The sequence below is a fragment of the Canis lupus genome, chromosome 27 (assembly GCF_048164855.1).
Source record: "Canis lupus baileyi chromosome 27, mCanLup2.hap1, whole genome shotgun sequence".
Classification (NCBI taxonomy): Eukaryota; Metazoa; Chordata; class Mammalia; order Carnivora; family Canidae; genus Canis; species Canis lupus.
In genome coordinates, this window is record NC_132864.1 from 20,000,918 (window position 1) to 20,024,280 (window position 23,363).

General features: G+C 50.0%; 2 protein-coding genes across 14 annotated transcripts in view; one reads left to right on the forward strand and one right to left on the reverse strand.

Moving 5' to 3' along the window:
* RNFT2 (ring finger protein, transmembrane 2) overlaps positions 1-23,363 on the forward strand; it is a 96,777-nt gene that overhangs the window by 70,052 nt on the left and 3,362 nt on the right. For 4 of the 12 annotated variants that reach the window (XM_072802661.1, XM_072802660.1, XM_072802659.1 and 1 more), the window contains one exon: positions 8,076-8,786. The exons of 3 other annotated variants lie outside the window; for them this stretch is intronic. In XM_072802661.1, the coding sequence (XP_072658762.1) occupies positions 8,076-8,342 (267 nt within the window). In that variant the 3' untranslated portion in view covers positions 8,343-8,786. Of the gene's footprint in view, positions 1-7,109; positions 8,030-8,075; positions 8,787-18,781; positions 19,361-19,474; positions 19,721-23,363 lie in introns of those variants that run through there. 5 more of the 12 variants (XM_072802662.1, XM_072802672.1, XM_072802664.1 and 2 more) reach the window with 4 other exon arrangements.
* Positions 54-20,286, reverse strand: HRK (harakiri, BCL2 interacting protein). Of its 2 annotated transcripts, XM_072802679.1 has the most exons (3): positions 19,784-20,286; positions 18,688-18,784; positions 54-4,905 (listed from the first exon to the last, which is right to left on the reverse strand). In XM_072802679.1, exon 1 carries the CDS (start codon positions 20,113-20,115, stop codon positions 19,840-19,842), a length of 276 nt encoding a protein of 91 aa, XP_072658780.1. In that variant the 5' UTR covers positions 20,116-20,286; the 3' UTR covers positions 54-4,905; positions 18,688-18,784; positions 19,784-19,839. The 2 variants fall into 2 exon arrangements, with proteins under 2 accessions (XP_072658780.1, XP_072658779.1); XM_072802678.1 differs by lacking the exon at positions 18,688-18,784.

The following is a 23,363-nucleotide window of genomic DNA, read 5'->3' on the forward strand; positions in this document are numbered from 1 at the left end:
AATCTTTGGGGACCAATCTTTCAAAATGAAATGAAAACGCAAAGGCCTTTGGCTGGAAGCACACAACCAGTTTTTTAATAAAGTCATTACAAATATGTACAAAGCGTCTCCAAGGTATGAAATTCCTCTTACAAAAGAGCACAACAAACCAGCAAGGTTAGAACCCAGAACGGAATGTTCCCAAGCTTATTGCCTCTCTGGCTGAGCCAGAGGCCTCACCGAGGTTCCAAACACCCCCACAGCTATCCCTGTCACACACACACATAGACTCCTGGGCACTTATAGTGCAAAAGACTTAAGGGTTCCGGTCAGGGAGGGGACAGGAAAGAGGTAAGAAAAGCTTCCCATGTCCTAGGAAGTAAGTTGAACAGGCCCTGTTTGCAAACCAGACGCTCCTCCAAGGGACCTTAGAGAAATTAAGGACACAAATGGCAGGGCATAAATACGTAAAATTGCCAACTCAACCAATCCAGCCTGTTCTGGAGTGTTCCCAAATGCAACACTCTCTTGCTCCCTGCTGGGCCCTAGGCTGTGCTTGCCCTTGAACTAGCAATGCTCTGGACCAGCTGAGGAGGGAATCCAGTGTGACAGAACAGTTAGCTCATGGGTTTGCTTGGGGGGGTTGGGGGGGTGGGTCATACAGTCCTGAGTTCAAATCTTGGCTTGGCCACTTCATTCTTTGTATGCAGCCTTAGGCTAGGTTGAAAACCTTTTGAGTCTCGGCTTCCTCAACTGTAAAACGGGAATAATAACTACTGTCTTCCAGAATGGGTATGAGGAATAACTGCAGAAACGTGTAAAGCACTCTCCACAGGGCTCAGGAGTGGTGAGCACGCTGTAGATGGTGGCTTTTGTTACTGCATGAAGCAGCAAGAAGGAGCTAGGCTTTTCATGCTGGGTGTCAGTTGAGATCACAGTCTTTTTAATTTCCTCCATGACTAGTAGTGCTCTGTAAATATAAATACTATAGAACCATCTGCCAGCAAGGCTTGGGGTGATAGGGATGGCCTGACAAATCTGTTAAAGACCATGAACCAGACTGGAAAGGGACAATTAGCATCATCTGGTTTTTGGCAGGGCTGCCCCTCCACACTCCATACATAAGTTTCTTCCCAGATGGGATTCTACAACCTGGCACATTGTAGGTGCTCAATAAATAGGTATTAGATGGAAAAAAATTGCTATTTTAAAAAGAAAGTTTTGGTCTAAGCTTTAAAATGACACTTAATGACACCAACATCCTCCATCAGCTCCTATGGGACTAGGCTAGGGTGTCTAGCCTGTGCCCCCTCACCCTCCAAGCAACTTCTGACTCTGATTGGCCCAGGCTGACTTAAGGAAAGATTCAGAAAAGGAGTTGGTATCAACATAAAAGAAAACCTGCATTCTGATCACGGCAGCTTCTGATACCAGGTGGACACTCAAAAAGTCCACAGTGGCAAACCAGTGTCCCCAAAAGAGACTTGTGCAGGATCAGAGATGGACTCTCACAGTTTCCCAACTAGGGGAAGTGATATTTTATCAAGGTCAGAAACATGATAATAGCACGAGATCTGCTACGTAAGTTGTGAAACCAAAGTCACAGTTTCATCAGTCTGTGACAGTATTGTTTAAATCACCATTTTTTCCCATCAAAATAGAAAAGAATTTCTTAAATGAGACCACTGGGAGAAGTAGAAAAGAAGTCTCCAGTAGCTCAATGGAAGAGAGGAAAACAAAATGGGAATTGGGTTCTAGGAGAGGCTCATGGCCTAGGACCATGGACAGCAGCCAGAGAGGGAAATGGGCTTCCTCCTAGAAACCTGTTACTCCAGCTACATCTAGGCCAGGAGGAACATGAAATGGAATCCCAAATTTGAAATGGGGTAAGGAGATCCTACTTGCTTATGGGGGATGGGGAAAGAAGCTTCTAGAAGGGAACAGATCTAATTTGGAATGGGAATGTTAAAGTCCCAGGAGGCTCCTGTCCCTGTGGCTTCTGGACCCCCACCCTCTGAGAGCAACCAGTACCATCAGGAAGGAGGCCCTTCTGTTTGCTCCTCACCTCATTATGCAGCAGCTACCTAAACAATGATCTCAGAGGCCTCCCTCTGCTTTGCACGGACACGCGTGCGCGCACATACACGCGCGCGCGCACACACACACACACACACACACACACTGCTGTCTGCTGAAACCCGATATGAGGTCTTTTTTAAAATTTATTTCAAAGCCTCCCTCCCTCTCCCTCTCTTCACAGACGCTCTGCAGTGAAGCTAATCAAAATCAATGACTCCTTGGCAGCCGGAGAAAAGCGGGGGAGAGAGGGAGGGATGGTGCCAGCACTTTGCACACTGTGGAAATATTTAAAAAAAAAAAAAAAAAACACCACCCCACTATCTCATGCAATCCAAGTAATGCAGCCTCAGAGACGGTGGAGACAATATATACATATATATCATGCTTCAATTTCCTAATACAAATGTCCATCAAGAAGTCAAATCTCATATAAAAACAAGCATTAAAAACAACCCCTTGTCAAAAATCGGGGCAGTCGAGAAGTGCACTCAAATTAATGATGTGCAAGAAAAAGCCAGGATTAGATAAATACACAGTTTCTATTAATACAAGAGAATATGTACAAGGGACTTGGCTATAAAGCTCCATCAGGAGGTCACGGGTGTCCAGTTCTCAGCAGTGTGGCTTCATTGAAATCAAAATTGCCCCAAACACCAACCCCAGCATTTGGAGTTTGGATCCTCCTGCGAAAATGTCAGAAGCTAGTAGGTAAGTCAGGGCTGAAAAAAGAGCTTCTCTGACATATCACCTCTCCCCTGTGTCTGGATGGTCAGTGTGGCCCTACTGCAGTGTTGAGGGTACAGCCTTAAAGCAGCAGAGTAGCTGTGATCACGTACCATTATAGTAATGAAAACCCCCTCCCCAGAAAATGGGCTGAGCCGGAAAGTCTCTAGTGTTTGGCTCGGAAAGTGACGATACAGAGGCAGACACCGTGTTTCATATCATTCTAATTAATTAATGTGCCTTCTCTAAGTTCGTGGCTTGGTGGGGATGTCGCCTGCTGCTCTCTGCAGACCCTGCCCACACACTCATCCCCTGCAAACATAAATGTGGGGAGGGCCCCCCTCAACAAAAGGGAGCGAACTCTCCATCAACAAGCTTTCCTTTTGCACAAACCTTCTGGAGGTGGAGGCGGACAGACTGCCCTCACCTTCAGTGCTTTGGGTTACATTTGTCTTTAAAGGGCTATTTAGGAAAACATAAGGCATGGAAAAAAGAAAGAAAGAAAGACAGCTCCCAGCTTGCAACAGCGCTAAAAGGTCCTGCATTCTAAAGGACCTGGCAATTTTCAACAAAGCCTGTGGGGAATAATTCAACCCCATGTCAACCTTAACAACGGCTGATCCCTCTGCTGGCTTCTTAGAACTGTAAGGGTATCTGCAAATCAGCCCAGTGGACCCCCTGTCCTTAGGGACTGGGTGGTGACCTGCAGATCCAGCCTTGCAGAATGACAGTCTGATCCCCTCGCAGTCTGGAGCACCACCACCTCAGCTTTGCACAGGGCACTGTGTGAGACCCAGCACAGAGGAATAATACCTGGTGTTTTTTTGCATTTTTAAAAATAAAAGCAAAAAATAATAATTGCTCCCTGAAGAGTCTTTGCAGCCAACTCTCAGTCCAGCACACATCTTTTTTTTTTTTTTTTAAGCCCTTCTAGAAACTTCTGAAAATAGTAGCTTATCCTGGGGGAAAAAAAATCAGACCCTCAGTCAGTCAGTGAGATGCTGGTGCATTTCATTTAAATGACCCGCTCCCTCCCCCAGTGCCTCCTCCTTATAAATCACCCTTGACCAGAATGTAGCCATTCCTTGGCTCTTTAATCCATAAAAACCTAAGCCCTGAAATCCCCTTGGGGAGTGGGGGAGGCCATGGGCTGAACTCCCAAGATACTTTTGTGGGGGTAGAGGACATAGCAAACAAGTCACATATGAGGTCAGCTTTCCGCCTCAGTAACCAGCAAGCCACTCCATACCATCCCTTCCCTCCCTCCCCGCCAGATCCCAAGGTTTGCTCCAAAAAACGCCTCTGGATTTTCATCCCCACAGAGAAAGAGAAGAGACTCTCAAGTGGCACTTTTGCGACTTGTCCCTTTAAAAAGAGAATTTGAAACAGCAAAATAGAAATCTCTCTTGTCCCCTGGCCTTGCAGTCTGGCAACAGAACACCATGGCAGCACCGGCAAGAACACAGCACCAGCAAAATTTAAGTGAAGCACCAGAGACACCAGACTGGTAGGAGAAAAAAAAAATCTCAATTGTCTTGATGTGACAGCAGGACCGTCTATCTACCTACATAGGTATAGAGAGACTAGGACTTGTCAAGACTTTAGAAATGGAGAATCCCAGACTGCCCCTACAGTGCTCCTCCTTGTCCTCCTTGCTTTTTCTCTATTTTGCCTTTTTGCAATTTCACCACTCACTCCACCAGCATCCCTCCCCAGGTGGTGGGTCAACTCTGGGGCTAACTCCCACCAGTCTTTGCAGATTTCCTAGGTACACAGTAGGCATCTCTCTTCCGGTGCCCCAGACACAGAAGCATCAAAGTTCGCATGGGAAGGTGCAGAAAAGGGAGGGGACTGTGTCCTTGACAACACATGCACTGAGTAGTAATATTCATATTTTCTTTTTTTATATATATAGAGCTGTATGTAAATAGCATTGGGGTGTCTGTTTCTGCAGCTGGATATGCAAAGGGCTTCCCCAGTTCCTTTCCGCACACATTGCTACTATTGCTCCAGGCTCCTCTTCACTTCCTTCTCGAAGTGCCAACTGCGGCCTTTCAAGCTCTGGGCTCCCCCTCAGGAAAACGGGAACCAGCTTTCTCCAAGGACACAGGGTTTTTCACCAACCTGCAGAAATAAAGATTGGTATTTCGGTCAGTAGGCACGTGCAGACAGCTGCTGGGGATGACGTCAGTGCCTTGGGCTTCTGCACTGCCAGCCCCGAAATGTCCGGGAGGGAGGCAGAGGGGGATGGGAGAGAGCTGCTAGACACAGAGCTTTGATTTGGAGGAAGGGCTCCCCAGAAGCTAGATTTTGCACCCGCCCCCATCCCTACCATGGCCAAAGCCCTGTCCACACAGCAGCCATCCCTAAACAAACATTTGTTTGTGCACACACACACCCATTTCTGTTTTCAGATGTAGGCATCTTCTGTGATTAAAAAAGAGAATGTAGGGGCCCTGGGTGGCTCAGTGGTTGAGCGTCTGCCTTTGGCTCAGGTCGTGATCCCAGGGTCATGGGATCAAGCCCCACATGGCTCCCTGCAGGGAGCCTACTTCTCCCTCTGCCTATGTCTCTGCCTCTCTCTCTCTCTCATGAATAAGTAAATAAAATCTTTAAAAGAGAGAGAGAGAATATAGAACCACTCTGCCCCTTTGCTCCTCCAAATCAGGAACAGGACCTTCATCTATTCATTTCACAGATCCATATTCAAGGCAGGCTTATAGGATAGTCTCTGCTCTCATTTATTCATTCATTCCCAAAACATACGAAGAATCATGCTAGGTGTCACAAACCCAATGACATAGCTCTTGCCCTTTAAGGGGTTCAGAAACCAACAGAAAGAGATAAGAAGAACTTGATATCAAGGACATTGTCGTGGGAAGAGCAGTCTGGATAAACAGGAACTATGGGAGCCCAGGAGGGAAAGGGGGAGTCAGAGCCCTTGAGAGAAAGAGTACTGAGCAATGCTAGGAAATTAGCCAGGATAAGATGAGGCATTCTGGGAAGGGCAGAAAAAACAGCGCTTACCCCCGAGAATTGAAAAACATATATTTGTACAAAAACTTGCGCATCGGTATTTAGAGCAGCATTATCCATAATAGCCAAAAAGTGGAAACGACCCCTAAGTCCATTGACTGATCAAAGCGGGTATTTCCATTCAATTGAGTATTGTGCAGCCATGAAATGGAGGTATGGACACACTATAACCCGGATGAGCCTTGAAGTCATTATGCTAAATGAAAGAAGCCAGACAGAAAAGATCACATACTGTATGGTTCCAACGTATATGACATGTCACCAAGAGACAAGTCTTTAGGGGCATGAAGTAGATTAGTGGTTGTCCAGGGCTGTGGGGAGGAAGGAGTGAGGGAGTCACCACTAGTGGGGATAGGGTTTCTTTTGGGGATATGAAAATGCTCTAAAATCGATTGTGGGGATGGCCGCACAACTCTGGAAATACAATAGAAACTACTGAGTTGTATACTTCAAAAGGATGGATTTTCTGGCAGGTGAGTTACATCAGAAGGAGGAGGAAGAGGGAGCAGAGGAAAGGGATGAGGGAGTGGCAGGGACAAAGGGAAGAAGCAGGACAGAGGAAAGAACAGAGCAATGAAATACCCCCACTAGGTCAAGGTGCTTGATGAGACTCCAGCAAAGCCTGGGTGATGGGGCGGGGAAGGGGTGAGGCCAGAGAGTTAGCAGGGGCAAGAAGTTCGCAGAGGACGGCGCGTTGGTCCAGAGCAGGGGGTATGAGAATTGCCATGTGAACAGGACAGACCAAGTGGTGTAGGAGACAAAGTGGGAGAGAGATCACTTTCTGAACTGGAGAGAATCCAGAGAATCCGGGATATTGACCTGTATGAACAGCACTAATGGGTTTTCCTGCTGGGTCTGGTCAACAGAAGGCCCCGATGGGGTAGGAGTCCAGGGTGTGTACTCCCCCAGCTCCCATTCTGTGGGGCCCCAGTGCCTGCTGGGCTAGACTCTGGTTGCACTCCAAGTCCCCCTCCAGACTCTGGTTCCTACTCCCTCACCTCAACCCTCCAGGCAGGGGTGGACGGCTCTCCTCTGTGGCCTGCCCGGTGGTGCTGCATTACTCCTCCCTGCTTTCCTAAAACCCTGTCTACATTCGGTCACCGAAACTTCACTGAACTCTTCTCTGATTACTCAGCTTGGGGAGGGACTCTCTGCCTCTTACTTGTACCCTTAATCAGTATGTACGACCGTGTGAACCACATGAGTTCCAATCCCATGGACCCCACAATCGACATGAGCTGACACAAGGATCCGAATCAGTGACCTCAGTCCTTTTGTTCTGACCTGCTCAGGTGAAGGCAAAAAGACCTTTACGACCACCTAAGCCCCGATTCTCCTTCTATTCCATGAGAGCAAAGCAGGACGTCTACATTACTGTGTTGCCGCCCTGGGTTTTCATGGGATACTGAAGCAGTCATCCACTAACTCAGTTGATAAACACACTCAATTTAGTTTATGAAAATCGCTTTTGTAAACTCTAAAAACTCACGTTGTTGGCGCCTAGTCACACTGATCTCAAAGGTCAATGGAACCCTGCGGCACTAGCCTAAGATAATCACGCTGCCTTGAGCATGCACAGAAAGGAAGGATGGAGGGAAAGAAAGGAATCACACCTATGTGCTATGGAGCATGTTGACTTTGTGCTGAGCATTGCTCTGGACACTAGATGAGGCCCCAGAGCCTGCCCTCGATTTGCCTCCAGCGTTTCTCGGGGAGATGTGACATGCCAGAGGCCAGAACGGCGAAGACCACTGTCCATAGCTGTATGGACAGCCCAGGAGTCAGGATGTGGCTGTGCTCACCAGGAAAGCTTCCGAGAGGAACCAAGATTCGAACTGGGTCTTTAAAAGATGCATTCATTTTTTTTTTCAATAACTGGAAGAAGGAAGGATCATTTAAGTGGGGAAGGGGCCAGAGCAAAGCACAAGGGCAGTGACACATATAGCTCAATCAGGGGATCATGATGAGCAGGGACCTACATCCCAAAGTTGTGCAGAGTGAGGCTGTGTAGATGTGTCAGTTGAATGTTGGTGATGAAGGGAAAATGATGATGGTATCAGGAGAGGTAAGAGAACTCTACTTTTATGGCACTGATCAGCTCCATCCGTGGGAGGAATGGAATTTTCTTGCAAAAGTAGGTAAAGGATTTTCACTTTTCCTTCCTGCAAATCATTAAACCTATAACGAGTCAAATTTCTAAGAGCTTCCAAGAGCAGCTACATGGACCAACTTGGCACCTGTTTATGTCTTGGTGGCAGGTTGGTGTCCGTAGTGACAGATGGACATTTGAAGCACGCCTCTGTGCAGCCAATGGATGCCATGTCACCTCACCCTACATGGAGGGCACCTGCACATACACTTCTGGGGATCTTAAATGTGACACGGTAGGCCAGGAAGCTTGCCCACTACTTCCTAGGCCAGGAAGTAATCACCTAAATATGCACAAGAGTGTTCCTTCCAACTTTATTTGTAATAGCAGTAGTCTGGAAACATCTTGTAAGTGCATTGGTGGGAGATTGGATTAACACATTAAGCTACCTGTGTGTTAGAAAGAGGCAAATCTAAATGTGCTATGGTTCTTTTTTTTTAATATTTTATTTATTTATTTATGTATTTGAGAGAGAGAGAGAGAGAGAGAGGGCAAGAGACGGAGAAAGCCCCTAAGGGTGCTATGAATCTTTTTTTTTTTTTTTGGGGGGTGCTATGAATCTTAATTGAAAAGAGCAAATGGCCAAACAGCATGATCCCAGATCTTTTTTCCTTCAATGAATATGTATATGTGTATGTGCCTATCTACATATCCATATAAAGAGATGTACAGATATGAAAAGTAGTGTGATGGTTAAGAGCCCAGGGGCCCCTGGGTGGCTTGGTTGATTAAGTGTCCAACTCTTGATTTTGGCTCAGCTCATGATCTCAGGGTTGCACAATCAAGCCCCGTGTCAGGCTCTGTGCTGAGTGTGAAGCCTGCTTAAGATTCTTTTTTTTTTTTTTTTTTTTTTTCTGCCTAAGATTCTTGCTCTCCCTCTGCCCCACCCCTCCTGCTCTGTCTCAAAAAAAATTTTTTAATAAATAAATAAATAAATCAAACAAACTATGGTTGACTCTTGCACAATGTGGAGTTTAGAGGCACTGACTCCCCACACAATCAAAACCCCCTCGCATAACTTTTGGTTCTCCCAAAACTTAAATACTAATAGCCTACTGTTGACTAGAAGCCTTGTTCATAACATCAACAGTCAATTAACACATATTTTGTATGTTCTATGTATTATATACTGTAATTCTTGTAATCAAATAAGCTAGGAAAAAGAGAACATTATTAAGAAAATCATATGGAGGAGAAAATACATTGCCAATACTGTCCTATATTTAGTTTTTTTTTTAAACTCTGCATATAGGTGGACCCGTGCAGTTCAAGCCCATGTTGTTCAAGGGTCAGCTGTATTTTTAAGAAATAAAGTCCACCACCCCCTCTGAGCCAGTGTCCTGCCCCTGAGATGTTTTTCCTCAAACTTGGCTCATAAAAAACTTTCTCAAATGCTGACTCACAACCAAAGCTCACAGCTGAAGAGAGCCATGACACTTTGCCTTTTAAAAAAAAGTCCCTATTTCCACTTGGCACCCACAGTGTGGAGGGGGCAGGTGGGCAGAGGAGAGAATGTGGAACATCAGGGCCCTACCTCCCTGGAGCACCGTGCTATTACCCTGTTGTGGGTGCAAAGGTAGGAAGCTGTGAAGGCAAGCCCCATCGCAGCAGTAGATCAAGCCAGAGGCTCGCTCCCTTGTTCCTGTATCTGCGATGAGGACTCTTGGGTCCCCTCCTAAGAGGTCTCAACATTTAATTAAAAAAAAAAAAACAGATCTTTTTTGGTCTTGCTGTTTGCACAAGTGTTAAGTTACAAATTCAAACAGCAGAGGAGAGATAAATAAAGGGAAAGCCCCTGTCACTCCACCCTCTAAGCCTCCCAGAATATTTTCTGTGCATTTACTGACACCGTGTCTCTCCCCCTCATCCTTATGTCCCCAGAGCCCATCATAATGCCCTGGCCAGAGTAGGTGCTCATTTCAACCTGCTGGGTGAGAGTGGATATGTGAGCAAGAGAATAATGGTGGCAACTCCCCCACTCTCCGTCCTTGGTTTCAGGGAGCTGGTTTTGACTGTGGAGTTTAGACGGGACCAGCAGTTGATCCTAGCACCTAAGAATCATGGGGACAAAGGTCTCCATGCAGAATCTTCCTAGAGGGATCACTGCTCTGGTCTGTGTCTCCAGTCTCCATCCCTGAAGTTCATGCTGCCCACTTAGGAAGGTAGGTGCTGAGGAGGTAGGATAAGGGGATTGAAAAAGCAAAAGTCTAGGGCTCCTGGATGGCTGACTCTTCATTGGGTGTCTCTTTGTTTCAGCTCAGGTCATGATCTCAGGGTTCTGGGATCGAGCCCCATGTGGGGCTCTGCACTCAGCTGGGATTCTGCTTGAGATTCTCTCTCTCCTTCTGCCCCTTCCCACCTGCTCATGTTCTCACTTGCTCTTTCTCTCAAATGAATAAATTTTGAAATTTAAAAAATTTTTTTAAACAAACTCACCAACATGAGTGGGGGGAGGGGCAGAGTGAGAGGGAGGAGCAGGGAGCCTGATGCGGGGCAGGCACCCCAATAAATAAATCTTTTATAAAAAGAAAAGAAAAAGAAAAAGGCTGGATCTGAGGCATGTGAGAGAGGAAGAGGCCATTTGGCAGCTGCTGGAAGGGATGGTGGCTCCCCTGTGCCCAGTGCCCAGCTAGTAGTGAATAGTTATCATTGCCTCAGTGAGTGGTCATCAGTGCCTCAGTGAGGGGTTACCAAGCTCATCACTGAGTGGTCATCAGTGCTTCAGTGAATGGTTATTGATTACGTAAAGTCTGTGAGGAGAGAGCAGAGAACTGAGAGCTTCTGCCCACTATGAAATTATAGCAGGTGGACCTTGAATGCACACTAACTGGACTTCCAGAGGGTAGCACTGAGATCTGGGAGGCAGCAGAGGATGGACACCAAATCAAATGGGCAGACCCTTCTTAAAGTAGCCTTGCCAATGTTTCCCACATTATAACATGCTCATTCTTTGACCCAATAACTTCACTGCTAGGAACTTCACTTTTTTTTTCTAGTTGCAAACTTGTCCAAACAAGAATACACCTGGTTCATACTCTTAGAAAATGAGAAACAACCTAAATGCCCCTGGGGAGGTGACCAAATAAGTGAATCATGGTTTATCCAACAATGGAACACCATGCAGCCATTAAAAAGGATGATGAAACCTTTCTTTGTTGACATGGGAAGAGATCGGCAATCTATTTTTAGTGAGAAAAAGCAGATTACAGAACAACATGAACAGATGATCTCACTTATTTAAAATAGGGTATGTGTGTGGGTGTGTGTATGCATCAAGGGATGTCTGGCCAAGTGGTCCCCTAAATAGCAGGGGTTGCAAATTTAAATATATGCATGGATCCAGTGAAGTGTGCCCAGGAGAGGTCAGGGTAAGCAGAGAATCTGTGTCCCATCTAAAGGGGCTGCTGATACACATCCAAGCCTTTGCTATCACATGGGAATACAGACCCGGTCTTTTCAGATCTTTCCGTTTGTTTAAGAAAAACTAGAAATACGGGCTTCTACAAGAATGTGCCTGATTTTTCAGTGCTGGGGGACATGTGAGTCAAACAAAACCCAACTGGCAGGCCTGATTTAGCCGGAAGACCACCCGGCTAAAGGTTGGCTAAGGTTGGAACCCTTGACCAGACACTGGGACACTCTTAGATAGAGTCAGCTGGCATTGAGAGCCACCTCAGCAGCTATCTCTGTGCCTCAGTTTCCCTCTCTGGAAAGTGAGGGACTTGGATCAGCTGGTCTCTAAAGTCCTGTGTAGCTCTGGCTGTATTTCTAGAATGGTGACCTTTTGGATCATAGATCGTTTGAGAATTGGATCAAAGTCTTGGTTTCTCTCTCAAGTAGGGAGAAACACAGAAGTATGAAATCGGCCAGTGTTATGTGTAATCTTGGGGGGTTCCTAAATTCCTTGAGGCCTCCCCGAATTCATTCATTTATCTATCCACTTATTCATTCATTTATTCAGTAGTTACTGGATGTCTGCTCTGTGCTAGTCACCATGCCCAGCTTGGGATATAGTGATGGGCAAAATCAACATGATTGGTGCCCTCACGGGATGTGGAGGCCAGAGTCTCCCAGGTTGGGAAATCCTGTCCTGGAGGTTCCCTCACCCCTGGTACAGAAGCCTAAGCAGGCTGCTCGTGAGCCACAATGCAAGACTGGGAACTGCTTCAAATAAAACGCTCTAAAAAGTCTCCTATGAGTTCCCGCCATCCTATGAGTATGGGCTCACAGACTGAATTTTATCACAAATAAGAACAATACGTATCTCATACTACCATCTATCATATTCTAACATTTTTCTGAACATCAGTGACGTGCCCCCATACTGCTCAGAAGGTAAAGGGACACTTGGTAAATGGCAGCCTCTGGGCCTGATCCAAAAGTCAGCCTGACTCCAAAGTTCATGTCACTTTCCACTACAGACATTTTAGGCTGTCCTGTCTCAGCATAAAATCTGGGTGAATCAGATAGTGGTTAAATTCTCAGAATCAAGACTTGGGCCCCATGGTGTGCCACCGAAAATATTTTACATCTGGGCTGTCTTTGAAAGTGGTACCTCTTCTTAAATCCATCCCATTGGCCCTGACACATTCCCACTCTCTGAAGACCTCCCCCTGCCCAAAGCTAAGTTTCCCCATCATCAGTATGAGCGGTTTTCAGTATTTATTAAGTACCATGTGCTAGATCCAAGAATATCAGATGTATACAGTACCTGGCTGTACCACGGTGATAGGCAGAGCCAGCCAGGTAGGGGAAGCTCTCCAAACCCTTAGTAACATTGCTCTGACTCAGAGCTCTTCTCAACATTGGGATGGGCATGCACGGAGTCATCTGCACTCTCAGGCATTCCAGCAATAGCTGGAGGTGTGTTCCACAAAGAACATTCCACACACAAAAATCCACAGATTCAGCTGAGGATGGTGACAGCCAACTCAAGAGGCCAGTGACATAACTGGGACATGGCAATAAATGGCAATTTTTGTCTAGAAAGCCCTTCTGGACCTGTACCACAAGGCTTTATTTATTTATTTTTTTTTTTTAAGGCTTTATACCCTTTAGACAACTGTTATAATGAAAGAATGTTGACATATGCTTTGATAGCATACAGTTCCACTTGGAGCGATTTTTAAGAAAATCATCCGTGGGGATGCCTGGGTGACCCAGTCGGCTAAGTGTCTGCCTTCAGCTCAGGTCATGATCCCAGGGTCATGGGATCCAGCCCCACATGAAGTTGAGCTCCCTGCTCGGTGAGGAGCCTGCTTCTCCATCTGCACCACTTGTGCTCTCCCTCTTTCTCTCTCAAATAAATAAAATCTTTAAAAGAAAAGAAAATCATCCACGATGTGCCCAAAGAGTTATACGCAAGGATGCTCACCATCATGTTGGAAACAATCTAAATGTCCAATGGTAGTGGATTGGGAAGGTAAATGGTGGAAGAGCCAAATCATGGAATAGCAAGCAACTTCTAAGTGTGTCATAGAAAATATTACAGGGCATAGAGAAATATCTGTGCTATAATGGAAAAGTCAGGTTACAGATAATAAATATCTAGAGCGAGTGATTCCATTTGTTGAAGTCCCCATCGGTGCATTTTTTGAAAATGGAAAGAAGCCTATAGAAAAGTTAACAGTGAGCAGTAAGATAAAAACAATCGACAAAAATGGTCTTTTATTCAGCATTTTCCAAGTATTTAATAAGGAACTTGTAATATTTTTTGTAATCCAGGAAAGGCTATTTTTAAAAAGGGAGAGGATATCACATAAAATTTCCCAAAGTAATTTCATTCCATCTTGCCCAAGTCTGTGGTCTGCGGAGCAAAGGTTCAATGATGGCAACACTTTGTGGGGGCAGCCAATTTTCTCTCCATGGAAGGGTAAAGGACGTTTCTCCATCCCTGGGCATCCAGCCATAATAAAAGGATTCATCTCACTGTTGTGGGTTAAAACAGAGATCCCTCACCCAATAGCAGGGGCACCAGTTTAGGGCAGGAAGGAGACAGGGAGATGATGCTGAGTTGAATGGTAACATTCCTTACGTGATAGAAATCCAGCCAGTATCTACAACATTCTAAGGGTGAAGAGGGCTGAGTATCCATGAGCTGGTACAGGAATCAGGACCTCTCAGATCCTGGCAGGAGATGAACTAGTTCATTTCCACTGAGAGGCTGGGGTGAGAGTCAGAGCCAGGGTTTTCGGCTCCTGAAGTTCTAGGAGCATCTGAAGCCAGGACCCAGGACTCATTCATCCCTATATCCCTGCATCCTGGCACCTGGCTCCTAGCTGGTGCGCAATGCATTATGCAAGTGCATGATGATGGAATAGTCCTCTTTACTGCGTCACATAATCCCCCTGCCCTTGTGAAGTGCCTGCTCACACACCATCTGCACTATGGATCCCGTTACTGATGAAAGTGTCTATGAGCTTGGTTTTCTCACCCTCTTCTTTCTATTGAGCTTGGAACCAAACTCAGCCTTCCTACCATGGCCTCATCTAGCCACTCCCTGCCTCTCAGACTTCTTCTTCCCCAAGTTCATGTGGCTTAGCCGCACTACTCGGGTTTCTTTCTCCCTCAAACACACCTTGCTAAATCTCACCTCCCAAGCGCTGGACTTGCTGTCAACACCTTTCTTGCAAGTCTTCACGTGACCAGCTCCTTGTCATTCAAGTCACCAATCTCCTGACTCCTCCTGAAAGTGGCCATTCCTAACCACTGCAGATAAGGAGTCCCCTGGGATCTCTATTACATTCCCTTCCTGTAATACCTTCAGAGTCCTTGGCACTTTCTGAAATTATCTCTGTGTTAGATTGTGTCATCCAAAAATGGCCACATCATCTCCTGTCCCACGTGCTATTCTAGAACTTTGTCACCACCCCACGGAGTGGTAGCTAACTCCACTCCTCTTGAATATGGGCTGGCTTGTGACTTACTTCTAACCTAAATGACTTCTGAAGCTGGATCAGAAAGGGCAAAGCAGCTTCCCCCTGGTCCCCTGGAAGCTTGCTCCTGGAGCTCTGAGTCACCAGGTCAGAATCTAAGCACCATGAAGCTGCCATGCGGTGGAAAAGCCCAGGCCCCAGAAGGGGTGCAACAGAGATCCCTGCTACCTCCTCCCCATGCCCACCATGATTCCAGCCCCCAACCAGCCTGGAGCAGAGACAGGTCACCCCTACTATGCCATATCTGATTTCCTAACCCATAGGATATATAAGCATAATCAGACAATTGTTTGAAGCCACTAAGCTTTGAAGTAGTTATAGAGCAACAGTAACCAGAACAATCTTTATTAACTTATCTGTCTTTTTCCACTAAAATGTACATGAGGAGAGGACCTCATGTATCTTGATCCTTCCTGTGTCCACAAAATCCTTCGTCCAATAATGAATCACTCAATAATGAATAGCTGAGTAAGTAGAAGCAGCTGAATTTGGAAATACCTATCTTTCATGGTTTCTGATTAATTGATTGATTAATTACATAGTTATAGTTATTATAGGCCTACTATGTGACAAGGAAGTCACATACGGCAGCGGGGCATCCCATTGTTCCCATGAAATCCTATCCCACATAACACTGGTGATGACCAGAGGGGAAAAAGAAGTCCCCCCTTCTCCCCTCCCTTCCCCCAGTAGAGGTCTGAAGAGACGACTGTGAAAAGTCAGAGGTTGCCAAATCCGCCCAGCCCACATCTGGGGGTGTATTTAATTATCCCCGGGTGCAGCTGTTTTTACATTGACAGCTCAGTCACTTGTGCCCTGGCCTCTCACTAGGCAAGCGGGTGACTCCAGACAGGGACCATGTGGTGGGAAGGCTGCCAAGGTCCTGCACATCTGGCCCCTTCCCGGGGGGTACCTCCCCAACAGCTGTCTCCTTCCTTTTGGATTGCTCCCTCCCCTGGCCTAGGCTTTCAAGCTCTAGAAGTAATCTTGGCAGGGGTGCAGTAGGCCGGGTGGGAGGCTGGAGGGATGCGCCTCTCGGTTTAACTACTTAGGCCCCAAAGTACCTGCCAAGAACCAGTTAGCATGTCTGGCTGGCAGGCCAGGCCCTCATTAATTCATTAAAGCAAGCTGCGCCGGCCCATTATCTCCCTGTTGCTGACCAGTCGCGCCTCCTGGGCCTGCAGAGTCTTCTTCCTCCCCTTCTTCTTCGTCCCAAGGTGAGATCTGCACACTGTGGGCCCCTTCTCACAGCCAGATTCCCTGGCTGTACTCTCTCCCTCCCTGCCCCCTCCCAAGGCACAGTTCTCCCTGCCTTCCCGCCTCCGCCAGCCAGTGCTCACCAGAAAGCATCTTTTGTTCCCTCTCTCCCATCTTTGCTGCGAAGTGACTGGTTAAATCCCACCCATCTTCCTCTTGGCCTCCCCCAGCCTCCAAGGAGCCTCCCCTGAGGCTCTAGCAGGAAGGGAATCTCTCTAGTGCAGGAATTCATAGCTCATAGCCCCCTCTGCTTGCTGCCTGTTGTCTTTTCCTCCCTTGCCCCCCACCCCGAGTCATCTGGGGGGCAGTGTGCTCAAAAACAGAAACTCCAATTCCATTTCTGATGTTGCCACCAGTCCTTTGGGACTCCAGGGAACCCTCTCTGCCTCCATTTCCCCTTTGAAATAATAGGAATGGCATTACCCATTTCAGAACAGCCTCTGATGAGTGAACTAAGTGCCAGGCACTGCACTGGGCACTTTAAATGGATGCTCTCCCATCAGACTTCCAACAGTCCTAGAAGAGGTACAGCTCCAGTTTAGGCTCACACTGCCAGCAAGTTCCTGGGCTGGGACTTAAATCCAGTTCCATCTGATCCCTAAACCCATGCTTTTTACCACTGGACTGTCCTGGCACATCTGGCCTTGATTCCCCAAGAGGTCACATAGGGATGCTGGGGAATTGCCTCCTGACAAAGGCAGAGTGTTGTCTGCTTTGGGAAAGAAATATATTAAGTGCACAATCATAAGCATGGGAGCTCACATTTAAATACTTCTTATGCATCTGGCACTGTCCTAGAACTCTCTAGATGTGAATGCATTTCACCCTCTTAACAACACTTTTGCCATTAAGTACTATTATTGCCCCCATTTTAAATATGGGGAAAACTGAGTCTCGCATGTGTTGGTTTATTTAAGGATGACTTCTGAAAGAAGTATTGCTGGCTCACGGTGGAGGCTCAAAACCAGTCTGTTGACACTGTTGCCCTGCCTATAGTCCAGTTCACCCTAAACGCCTAAGAGAATTGCCTGCCCAATAGGGCTGGCTCAGGCCTCCCTGAAATACATAAGGCATCCTCTGAGCACTCCCACTTCTCCACGGTAGGAAAAGTGGAGAGGACCGCACACGGAACTCAACACACTGTCCTCCTCCAGTGGATTTTCCTTCTTTCCGGTCTTCCTAACTTAGCAGAGAGGCTGGGAAAAGGGTTTCCCCCAATTAAGTCAAACGCAAAGCCCGAGCTGCAGGCAGGAGGTGGCTGCAGGCAGGAGGTGGCGGCCAGAGAACTTGAGGTTCTGGGACAGGGAGGGAGGCGGGGAGGCCAAGCCTGGTGAAGCCCAGGGCGGGAGCGCAGGAATCGCGCGGTACCTAACTCCACCCGTGTCCCGGGGGAGGGAGGCGCGGCGCTGCAGGAAAGCTGAGCCGGGCATTCGGGGGTTAGGGCACTCGAGGAGGGAGCACCCGGGAGGGTGTGGCTGCAGGGGACGCAGGCCGGGCCCGGCCGGAGGAAGAAGAACCCGGGAGTGCCCTGGAGTCGAGAGGCAGCCGGGAACTCTGGGGCAGAAGCAAAGTGAGGAGGGAGCAATAAAGTGTAGGCGCCAATTATCTGCAGTAGCGACACTGCTGTCGGAGGCCTCCCCTGCCGCGTGGGACCCCGGCTCCCAGCTCCTCCCCGCCCCGGGCGCAGAGGGGCGCCCTCGGTCCTCCCGCGCGCCCTAGGGGAGGGCTCCCGCCACCTCCCGGCCGGCAGCCTCCCGCGCGCGGCCCCGGAGCACCCCTAGCCCCGACGCGCTCAGGTCTGTTCTACCCCGGGGTGGGCGCCCGGCCTCGCGTGCACCGCCCTGTCCTGGGAAGGGAGCGCTCTCCCAGCCTCCCTGCACCCCAAGACCGCGGCAGGCCTTGTCCTCGCCCTCCTCCTGGGTGCCTCTCGCTCGCATCTTGCGACTTGTTCTCCTAACAGCTTCTCTTCTTCTCCAGGTGCTCCATCTGCCTTTCCTGGTCTCACTGTCCGCTGTTTCTTTCCCTCTCCTTCCACTTTCTTTCCGCCTCCCCTTAAATTCCAGGCTGTGGGCTTCGCGTCTCCCGCTCGACTCCCTGTTTCTGCTCCTCCCTCCGCCCCCCCCCACCCCCACCCAACGCCCCGTCCAAAAGGTTGTTCCTGCCCCTGGGATCCTGTCCCAACCCCAGCCGGGTCCCCTCGGCCCAGGGCAGCCCCTCTCCCCGGACGGGGAGTAGCGGATGGGACCTCCGGGAGGGAGCCGGGCAGAGAGCGCCCCGAAGCACGCACCTCTCTTCGCCAGCGCCCGAGCTGCGCCGGCCCACGCGACATCTGTCGCCCGCGCTCCCGGCTCACACCCCGCGCACCCCCGCAGCTCCCCGGGCGCTGCCACCCCCCACGCTCCGGCTGCCGCCTCTCCCCGCGGGCGCCGCGCCAGCTTCTCAGGGTGTCGGTGCTCGGCGCGGCTCGGCCCCGGGGCCGAGCGCTCGGCATCTGTGGGTGGGGGCACCCTGGGGCCGTGGCTTTCTCACCTTCGACCTCCACCTTCCAGCCCTAGATCCACCTGTGGTGAGCTCAGGCTGATTTTCTCTCCTTCTCATTCTCTGCCGCTCTGCTCTGTTCCAGAATCTGAGAAGACAATCCCTTACACGTTTGCTCCCCTAGGCGCACAGCTGGTGCTCAAGAACTCCCCAACCCCAAGGGCCTAGTGCTCCGAGGATGCTCAGTACCGTTCTCCCACCGGGACCAAACACAGTGGGTGCTCAATTCTGACTCTCCACGCCCACCAGCACGCAGCGCCCAGCATACCGCAAGCTTTCAAACATTCGGTCCCTGAACATTGACGGCCTAGCACCCAGAAGGAGCTCGATAAATGCTCTCTTATAAAGCCTTCCCCTTGGGGCTTCCCTAACAGCCTCAGGTCTCAGCCCACTTTGGGGGCACCTCCTTCTCCATCTCGGTTCCAACCTTCCGGTGGAGAGGAGGCCCAGCTCCAGAAACGGGACACCTCGTTGCAGAAGGAGTGAAGAAGTTGGCAAAGCGGAGGGAAACTGTAAAGTGCGCGGGCCGTGGGGGAAAGACCGCTCCGGCGGAAACCTGGAAATCCAGAGAGGCACTCGGGGAGACGCGGGGACGGAGAGACGAGGGAGGTGCCGCTAAAGAAGAGGGTTCGGAGCCTGTGGCGACTTAGGAGCTGCAGATGGCTCGCAAGAGGACGGGGGGCGGGGGGGGGGGACTTGCCTCGAATCCGCGATGGATGTAATTCTTTGGCTTGGCTTGTAACTGCGTCCTCATTGCAAACACACTTTTTACTTGCAGTGCGTGTTTACTTGGGGATGATGGAGGCTAAAGTTCCCCCCTCCCGCCCCAAAGCCATCCCACTGGAGAGAGTGGCAAGAGGCGCTCAAGGAGTGGAGAGAAGAGGCCCGAAACCGCGGACCTGGCCCCCAGAAGGAGCGATGGGACCCGGACGGGAAGGGGCCGGCGATGCCGGCGCGAGAAGGGAGCAGAGGAACACGGAGACGCGAAGGGAAGAAAGCAAAGCTGTCCGCCGCCCTCGCGCCCCCAGGCCGCCCCGCGCGCCCATCCCCGGCCCCGGCCCCGCGCGCCCGGCGCCCGCTCGCGTACCTGTTGCTCCCTCCGGCTGGGTGTCGGCTCCGGCCCCACCAAGAAGCCCCGCGTTCCTACAAGTTCCGCCTGCCGAGCAACCAGGCCGCCAGCGCCGCCACCTGCGCGGCCGCGCACAGCCAGGGCCAGTAGGTGGGGAGCGCGCGGGGCGCCGGCGCCCTCCGGCTCCGCGCGCGGCGCCGCCACATGGTGCGCTGGTGCAGCTCGTCGCCGAGCGCCTTGAGCCGAGCGGCCGTGAGCTGCGCGGCGGACGAGCGCAGAGCCAGGCGGCCCGCGCTGCAGGCGCACACGGCCGGGGGCCCGCGGCCGCGGTGCAGGGGGCACGGGCACATGACCGCTCGCCTCGCTCCCTCCCCGCGCTCGGGCCGCCCCTCGCCTCCGCTGCCTCCGGCCTCCGCGCCTGCCTCCGCCGCGCTCCAGCCGCCGGGGGCCTCCCCTGGACACCAAGTTTCTCCTTGTGTTGTGCGTTTGTTGTGCTGACGGCGCTATTATTAATTAAAGTGTCACATGGTGGAGGGGGGCGGGGAGGGCGCGGGGAGGGGGGTTACATCATCCGGCCCCCGGGGGGGGGGCTGCAGGCAGAAGAAACCGAGAGGTAACTTTTAACCCTAGCGGCGCCGGCAGCGAGAGGGCGCGCGCGGGGGAGCGGGGAGCGCTGGGACGGGCCGGGCCCCCGCCGCCCGGGCCCGGGCTTGGGGGGTCGCGTGGGACCCCCGCCGAGGCGGAGAGCGCGAGGGAAGGCCTTCTCCTTCCCTTTTTCCTGAATTCAGCTCTGCTTCCGATTTGGCGAGGGAAGCAGGCTTGTTTGCCGTTTTGGATGAAGCTGATAGAGAATTCGGCTGCATTATTCAAAAATACTCCGAGGCTATTGTGTTGTTTGGGGGAGGGGGGTTGACTCCAGAGTCTCCTGGGAGAGCCAGATCCAACCCGACTTGCCCACTCTCAGGTCGGACTCGGCACCTACAGGCTTCGCGTCTGAACACACCCGACACTCGCCCCCGCCCCGCTCCGGGCCTCCCGGCCAGACCCTGAGGCAACCCCGGCGCCTCGGGAGAGCTCGCTGGAGGCGGGGTGGGGGCTTGGAGGTGGTCCCCAGCCGCAGGGGCGCGCGCCCGAAAGACCCTCGCGAAGGGCTTTCTGGAAGGAAACTTATTTTTGTGTGCTTCCTTGTGAATATCCTTTTCCAGGGTTACAGTTGGAGACGCATTTGGAGACGCTAAGGAGCCGACGAGGGGGAGGGGCTCAGGGGACTTTCGCCTGGAAAGGCTGGAGTCGTCCCCGCTCGCGAAGGTACCGATGGGCGAGGGACGCTCAGGATTTGGGGGCAGATAACGAGCCCTTCTCTGATCTTAAATTTAATGGGATTCAGATAACTTTGGGATTCAAGAAACTGGAGGAGTGAGAGGTGGCTGCAGGCCAGCTGTCTGGGACCTGATGAGGAAACTTCGATGGTGTCTTTACCCTCTGGCAGAAGGCTGCCAAGGCCCCAGTCCTTTGGTCTCTTGAAAAACATTCTCAAGACTAGGAACATCGTTTGGGTTTGCGTTTGTCCTGCAGAGAGACTTCCCGGGGCCTCCAGCAGGGTCAGGTCTCAGGTCCCAGCTCTGCAGTGTGATCTTGGTGGGCCCTGCCCTCACCCAGACTTTTCCTGTCTTTAGTAAGGATCAACACTTCCGCTTCTGAGTGCCTTCAGTGCAGGTTCTGGGGCTCAGGTCCCCGCGGGGCTGCCTTAAGTAAATCCCCCAACACTTGAGAGGGGGGAGGTGGGTGCTATTACTATCCTATTTTACAGATGAAGAAACTGAGGCACAGGGAGGTAAGGCCTCTTGCCCAAGTTCAAAGAGTTAGTGAAGAATAATCCTGGATCTAAATTAGGGCAGCAATGCTGCAGACTGTAAGCACTTAACCATGGTTTTATACTGCCCCCTGTAATCTGGGAATAATAATACCTCCCTCCCAGGATTGGGGCAGAGATTAAATGAGAGAAATGTATGCCAAGCACCTGGCATGCAGCGGGCCCTGAATAAACCTTGGTTCCCTTTGCTTCTGGCCAGCACCACTTCCTCACTCTCCTGGGACTCACCTCCTTAATCCCCCCTAGTCTTTGCAGAGGGGACCTGATCCACTGCCCGGTGTAGCGTTCCAAGAATGAAGATACAGTGTCTATTTGAAAAGCCCTTTGGATTTAAATTGAACAATTCCCTCCCCCCCTTTTTAATCTGCACGCTTTTAACGGCTCACTTCATGGACATTAATTTTAATGGGACGATTATTACCCTGTTTGGAAGCCTGCCCCCTTGAAATGCTAGGCTCGCAAGGTGGCGCTGGGTTGGGTCCCAGCCGCTTGGATGTTTTCTGTAGCAAAGAGAGTGCAGCCTTGGCCGTGGGGACGTGTCACTCAGCAGAGGGAAAAGTGAAGGGTGATGGGAAGTTGGAGAAAAGAGAAGACATCCCCCTCTCCATACTCTACATCTGACAGTCCCTGATTTGCTCATACTGGAGTTCTTTGGCCCTATCCCTACCATTCACGAACTGGGGAAGTTGGCCTAGAAATGAGACTTTTTGGAACCTCCACGTTCTCATCTGTAAAGTGGAAATAGTACCTACCTTATGAGACTTAAGTAAGCCTATACTCAGGGACACTTGGGTGGCTCAGTGGTGAGCATCTGCCTTTGGCTCAGGTCATGATCCTGGGATCCTGGGATCAAGTCCTGCATCAGGCTCCCCACAGGGAGCCTGCTTCTCCCCCTACTTATGTCCGTGCCTCTCTCTATGTGTCTCTCATGAATAAATAAATAAAATCTTTTTTTAAAAAAAGCTCATACTGGTAAAGCTCTCAGCATGGTGTCCAGTGCATTGTTAGCATTTAATAAATGTGGCTACTATTAAGATTTTAAAGTAGATTATGTAGTCACTAAGCAGTCTGCTTTGGAGAATGTTGCAGGACCTGCACCCTCAATTATATAAGATTCCCCTATTGTGAATTGGCTGTTCCGTCACTGACATTAGTATCAATCAGAAAAGGCAAATTCTTTGGGGCAGTAACATTACACCCTCCTAACACTTCAGTAAAAATGAGTTTTGGGGGCGCCTAGGTGGCTCAGCCGGTTAGGTATCTGCCTTCTGCTCAGGTCATGATCCCAGGACCCTGGGATCAAGCCCCACCTTGGACTCCCTACTTGAAGGGGGAACCTGCTTCTCCCTCTCCCTCTGCCTGTCACTCCCCCTGCTTGTGTGCTGTCAAATAAATAGCATCTTTTAAAAAATGAGTTTTTCCTTTAAATGTTCAATTTAATAAACTCTTATATAGTACTTATTTAGTACTTGGTACTGGTCTAAGGCCTATTAACTCTATTTACCTTCCTAACAATCCTAGGTAATTGGATGGGTACTATTATTAGTTGGATATTAGGGATGAACAAATGGAGGCAAAATGTTTAAAGAACTTATCCAAGGTCACATCGCTGTCTGGCTCCAGGGTGTGTGCTCATTAGCATTATGTCACCACTGGGCACTTGGGAAGAGGGAGAGAGGCTATTAACGGAATGAATTGTGTCTCCCCCAAAATTCCTATGTGGAA

Coding starts and splice junctions, on each gene's coding strand:
- HRK (XM_072802678.1), bottom strand. CDS start 20,115: ATGTGCCCGTGCCCCCTGCACCGCGGCCGCGGGCCCCCGGCCGTGTGC.